Raw genomic sequence first — 4583 nt, forward strand, 5'->3', positions numbered from 1 at the left:
ATATTTCAGCTTCCTCACCTGTTTCTTGAATACACTCGTATATAATACAATCTGAATCTATGCTTTCAGATACTTCCACATCAGCTTCGTTTATTTCACCTGAATCGATAACTTCATACGCATTCTGCGTACATTTTGCGCCAAAAATTTGATGAAGCTTATGATAGTGTGGGCAAATTTGTAATACTTTCCCTGAAATGTAGATTTTTTTAATGTACATAAATATGAATCTGTTAAAAATATTTTACCTTCAACACTATTAGCCCCAGCGTCGATTTCCAGGAGTCCAGCACCGGTTGAGCTGCGCCAATCCGAAGCGTCCTTGTAAGTCGACTTCAAATGTCGAACCTTCCATCGAATTAGCTCCCATGTAGCGTTGATACCAGTCTTTTCGATGAGTTTTTTATAAAAAATTTGTGCTGTAGGTTTCTAGAAAATGGGAAGTGGTAATTACTGATTCTATTTAAGTAGGGGCACCTGCGACTGGCACTCCACACAAGCCAATTCCGTAATGATCTGACCACTGCAAATCCCGCAAATATTTTGCTTACCTCAATTTCTTGGGAATCCATCAAATAGTTCAGTATGGTGTTAACTTCTTCCAAAGTCCATTTTTTGTTGGGTTTTTCTCTTTTTATTTTCTTCTTAATAATTTTAGTTTCCATTTTACTTTACGTTTCCTTTTTTGTGCATCAGCTTTGGTTTTGTTTATGAATTTAATCAGCTGATAGAAATGTCAACCAGAGTTGCAATGCATAGCATTTTTATGCTATGGATTTTCGGTATTGCAAATTTGTCAAGCCATGACAAATGCAAATTCGTGTATTTTGTTTGTGTATTGCAAATAATTTGCAATACAAATTTGCAATGCAATGATGCTAGGCCATTTGCACCGGATCGCGAATAGCCCTATAATAAAAGGAGGATGCATTCAACGCATCAACCAACACTTTTCCTTTTGCACTAGTAAGCACATCTCCAAAAATTTTAGCACGAGCGTTGAAATCACCACCAATAACCACATTGTTTTGTTGTTCACAGAAAGTAAATAAATTGTTAATTTCATCTTTAAAGGTTTGTGGTCGAAAGCCGAGGTCCAAAATATGCCGAAACAAAAATAAAATTTGGTTGCAAGTTAGTCTAGTTATGACATTAATGTCTGCTGTTGATTGCAAATTTATTACTTTGAATTTAATATTGTTTCTGACAGCAATGGCGACTCCACCATATCCATCATACCGAAATTTTGAAACCATGTTAAAGTTTAGCAGCTTAAGCATAAAATCATCTTCGTTGAAAGATAAAACTTGCGTAAAAAGACAAACATCTATTAAATTTGTATTTATGAACATTTCAATTAAATTCTTATTTGTTCTAAAACTTTGTATTACCTTGTTTATACCGACACATAAAGCGCTGTGACACAGTTCGGTGTGGTTCAAATCATATATAATAATCAGGGAACGGATTTTTAGGACCTAAAAACCTATAAAAAAGGTAAAATAAAATAACGAAATAGGCTGGAAAAGGCAAAATAAAATAGCAAAAAAGGCAGTAAAAGGCACTAGGTATTGCAAAAAAAGCAACATAAGGCACTAAAAAAAGACAGAAAATACGAAGAACAATCAAAAAATACATTTATTTTAAAAATGTTTATATTACAAGTAAAAAGAAAAAAACAATGAACTAGTTGCATTATATGAAAAATTTGTACTTTGAATCTTTGACTTTTTTATCCTTTCGAGTTTCTAACTCATAAAACTTTAATCTGTACAGTTGTAGTAACATTGAACCACAAGATGCGTTTTGAAGTTTTCTGGCAGCATTTTCATTCGATTTTCGCGAAAAAAGCCTTGAATGTACTAAATGTGCGCTCGACGTAAGTTGATACAAGTGGAGCCCAATTGAAATATGGAACGTTTGAAACGTTCATATTATCAGGAATAAGGGCGTTTTCCTCGCCCTTTACAATTTTATCCACACCCCTTATTGTCTCCAAGCCTACGTTAGCTGAGAAAACGGCTTTGAATTTTTCCAACACCAATTTGGCAAGAGCTCCCTGCGCTTCTATAAGCCGCATAGGCATGTGTATATTTTTTAATCTTAAAAAAAAAATTGTAAATGCTATAATCACTTTTTTAAGGGTAGAAAAGGCAAAAAAAGGCAAATATCTTAAAAAAGGCAAAAAAAGGCAACATCAAATGTGTATATATGGAATCAGGGAAAGCTAAATCGTGGACATTCTTAAGCGAATATACTATATCTCTTTAGCAGAAAAAAAGGCAATTTCCATAAAATCCGGTCCCTGATAATAATAATAATAATAGATTGGCGCTTACACATATGTTAGTGTTTGGTCGAGCTTCTCCTCCGATTTGTGGCGTGCGCCTTGATGTTGTCACACAAAGCGGAGGGACCTACAGTTTTACGCCGACTCCGAACGGCGATTGTATTTTTATGAGAAGCTGTTTTTCATGGCAGAAATACACTCGGAGGTTTGCCATTGCCTGCCGAGGGACGACCGCTGTTAAGAAAAAACCTTTTTTCTATATTTTTTGCTTTATTGCTTTGAGCAGGGTTTGAACCCAGGTGCTGCTGAGTTGAAGCGCGCACTGCTGACCACTACACCACAGCGGCCGACTGTCAAATCAGATGCATAAACAAAATTTCAATGCACGTTGAAATCGAGAAGTGTACTGACTCAAATTAGCTTTCAAATCTGTTTTTTTATTTGTCACATCGGTTAGAAAACCCGTATAAACGAATAATTCATTTAACGCAAAATACAAATTGACTATTTTTCTTTATACAGCCCGTTTTTGATTGTATTTATTATTATAATAAATTTGTATTGCTGTTCGCTTCCATTTCGGTCCACCGCGCAAATTTATTATTAAATAAATATAGAATAAATGTAACGGAGTTTGTTTACTTTTGAATACGGTTTAATCGAGTGCGCTATAAAGACTGAGGAATAAACGTTAGAAAGAAATATGTGTTGAATCAAATCGGTTTTTCGTTAATGCGGTTTCTTCGTAGGTATAAACAAGGTATATATTATGTTGCAGAATCTTCATTTGAAAGATTATATGAAAAAGGATCAGATGAATTCGAAACCAAACTATTGAAATTACTTTGGAAGACAGGTGCTGACATCAGGACTATTGAATTGATTGTTTAAATCTGAAATTGCGTTGAGAAGAGCTTGAGTAAGTTTTTCATATTCAGAAACTATGTGGTTATTTGTATACGGGACAGTAGGAGTGATAACAACCGGTTCTATAATTGGAAAGTTAGATTTAGTGGGCAAAACTTTATATTTTCTTTGTACCACTGATGTGTATTTCGTTCTAGTAAGACTACGGTTAACATCCGCTTGCTTATCCAGCCAACACGAGAGGCCGTATCAACACTCCTTGGCTACACCGTCACCATAGCAACGCAACATGTAACCACACAGCTCAGCAACACGAAGAGCACTACCTATAAAGAAATGACTCAGCAACATACGAGTTAGTCAGCACGGAGCTGTGGCCGTGAACGCACAGCTACTAGAGAATAGCTCTCGACTTGTACATAGGTGACTATACAAGGCTTGGCTGTTCAAAGATAGAGCGCCGCCACCCCATACTCAACCGTCAAGCCGCGCGACGGCGACACCAGCTCGCCCATCAGCACTGCGCCGACGTCGCCCAGAGCAGCGCAAACGGAGTGGCTCCGACGTCGCCCAACATCTAAGCGTCAATAGCGGAGCCGTGGTCGTGAACACACAGCTACTAATGAATAGCGCATGACTTGTAAATAGGCGATTATGCAGGGCTTGGATGTTCAAAGGTAGAGAGCCGCCTCACCACAGTCCACCGCGAACATGCGTTCGAACACACAGGCACCACTCGAGAGATACGGAAACGCATTGCGGCATGGGCCGCCAAAGCACTCGTCGACCCGGAGCTTCACGCAAAATTTCTCGCGATGGGAGCAGTATACAACGAACATGGGGGCCACTGGGGAGATGAAAGTGAACCAAAGACAGCGTTAACCGTGAATCAAGGCGAAAGGACCGCTAATGTGTCCGTTAAGCCGCCAACGCAGAGTCTGTTCACTTATCCACTACTGAGTACGCAGCCGCCACCGCAAGACCCGCCAACGACATGTGTTAAGTTTGGTTTTTGGTTCATTTCCCTATTTTAGTATTTTTAACTTTTGGCTTTTAAGCGAGCCACGCTAAAAGGATGATGGCCTCAAGGCCTATTTTTATTGATGAGACAAGTTAGAAAAACGAGGCAATGCTGCCGATTCTTGATTCAAAAGAAGTCTGTTTATTTCAGTGCACAAATACTACTTTTATAATAAATTTTACATTTCTCCTTAAATCTAAGACACTCCCACTTTTTAGTTACTTTTCCATCATTTTCATATTGTGACCAATCATAATTTATTTTTTTTTTGTAGTTTTGCATTTTCTAAATGTTCTTGTATTAAAGTCTCATTGCTTTTCTTTTACTCTAATTCAATTTATATTGACTTCTCATATATTGAGAAATATCAATTGTGAAACCAATCGTTTCACAGTTGCTCTACAG

General features: G+C 37.6%; 1 protein-coding gene across 1 annotated transcript; it reads right to left on the bottom strand.

Annotated features, from left to right (window-relative positions):
• Nucleotides 1-71: 71 nt before the first annotated feature.
• Nucleotides 72-665, bottom strand: LOC118736450. The gene is made up of 2 exons (XM_036466541.1): nucleotides 552-665; nucleotides 72-429 (listed from the first exon to the last, which is right to left on the bottom strand). The coding sequence occupies exons 1-2, from the start codon at nucleotides 663-665 to the stop codon at nucleotides 91-93; spliced, it is 453 nt and encodes a 150-aa protein (XP_036322434.1). The 3' UTR covers nucleotides 72-90.
• Between the last annotated feature and the right edge of the window lie 3918 nt (nucleotides 666-4583).

This window comes from Rhagoletis pomonella, unplaced genomic scaffold, assembly GCF_013731165.1.
Source record: "Rhagoletis pomonella isolate Grant_MI unplaced genomic scaffold, Rhpom_1.0 Rhpom_scaffold_00003, whole genome shotgun sequence".
NCBI classification, from domain to species: domain Eukaryota; kingdom Metazoa; phylum Arthropoda; class Insecta; order Diptera; family Tephritidae; genus Rhagoletis; species Rhagoletis pomonella.

What these genes read in the sequence shown, in the direction of transcription:
- LOC118736450 (XM_036466541.1), bottom strand. Translation starts at nt 665, where the DNA reads ATGGAAACTAAAATTATTAAGAAGAAAATAAAAAGAGAAAAACCCAAC. An exon ending in TGGATTCCCAAGAAATTGAG is followed by an intron (nt 430 to 551) that starts GTAAGCAAAATA and finishes CCCATTTTCTAG; the next exon opens with AAACCTACAGCACAAATTTT.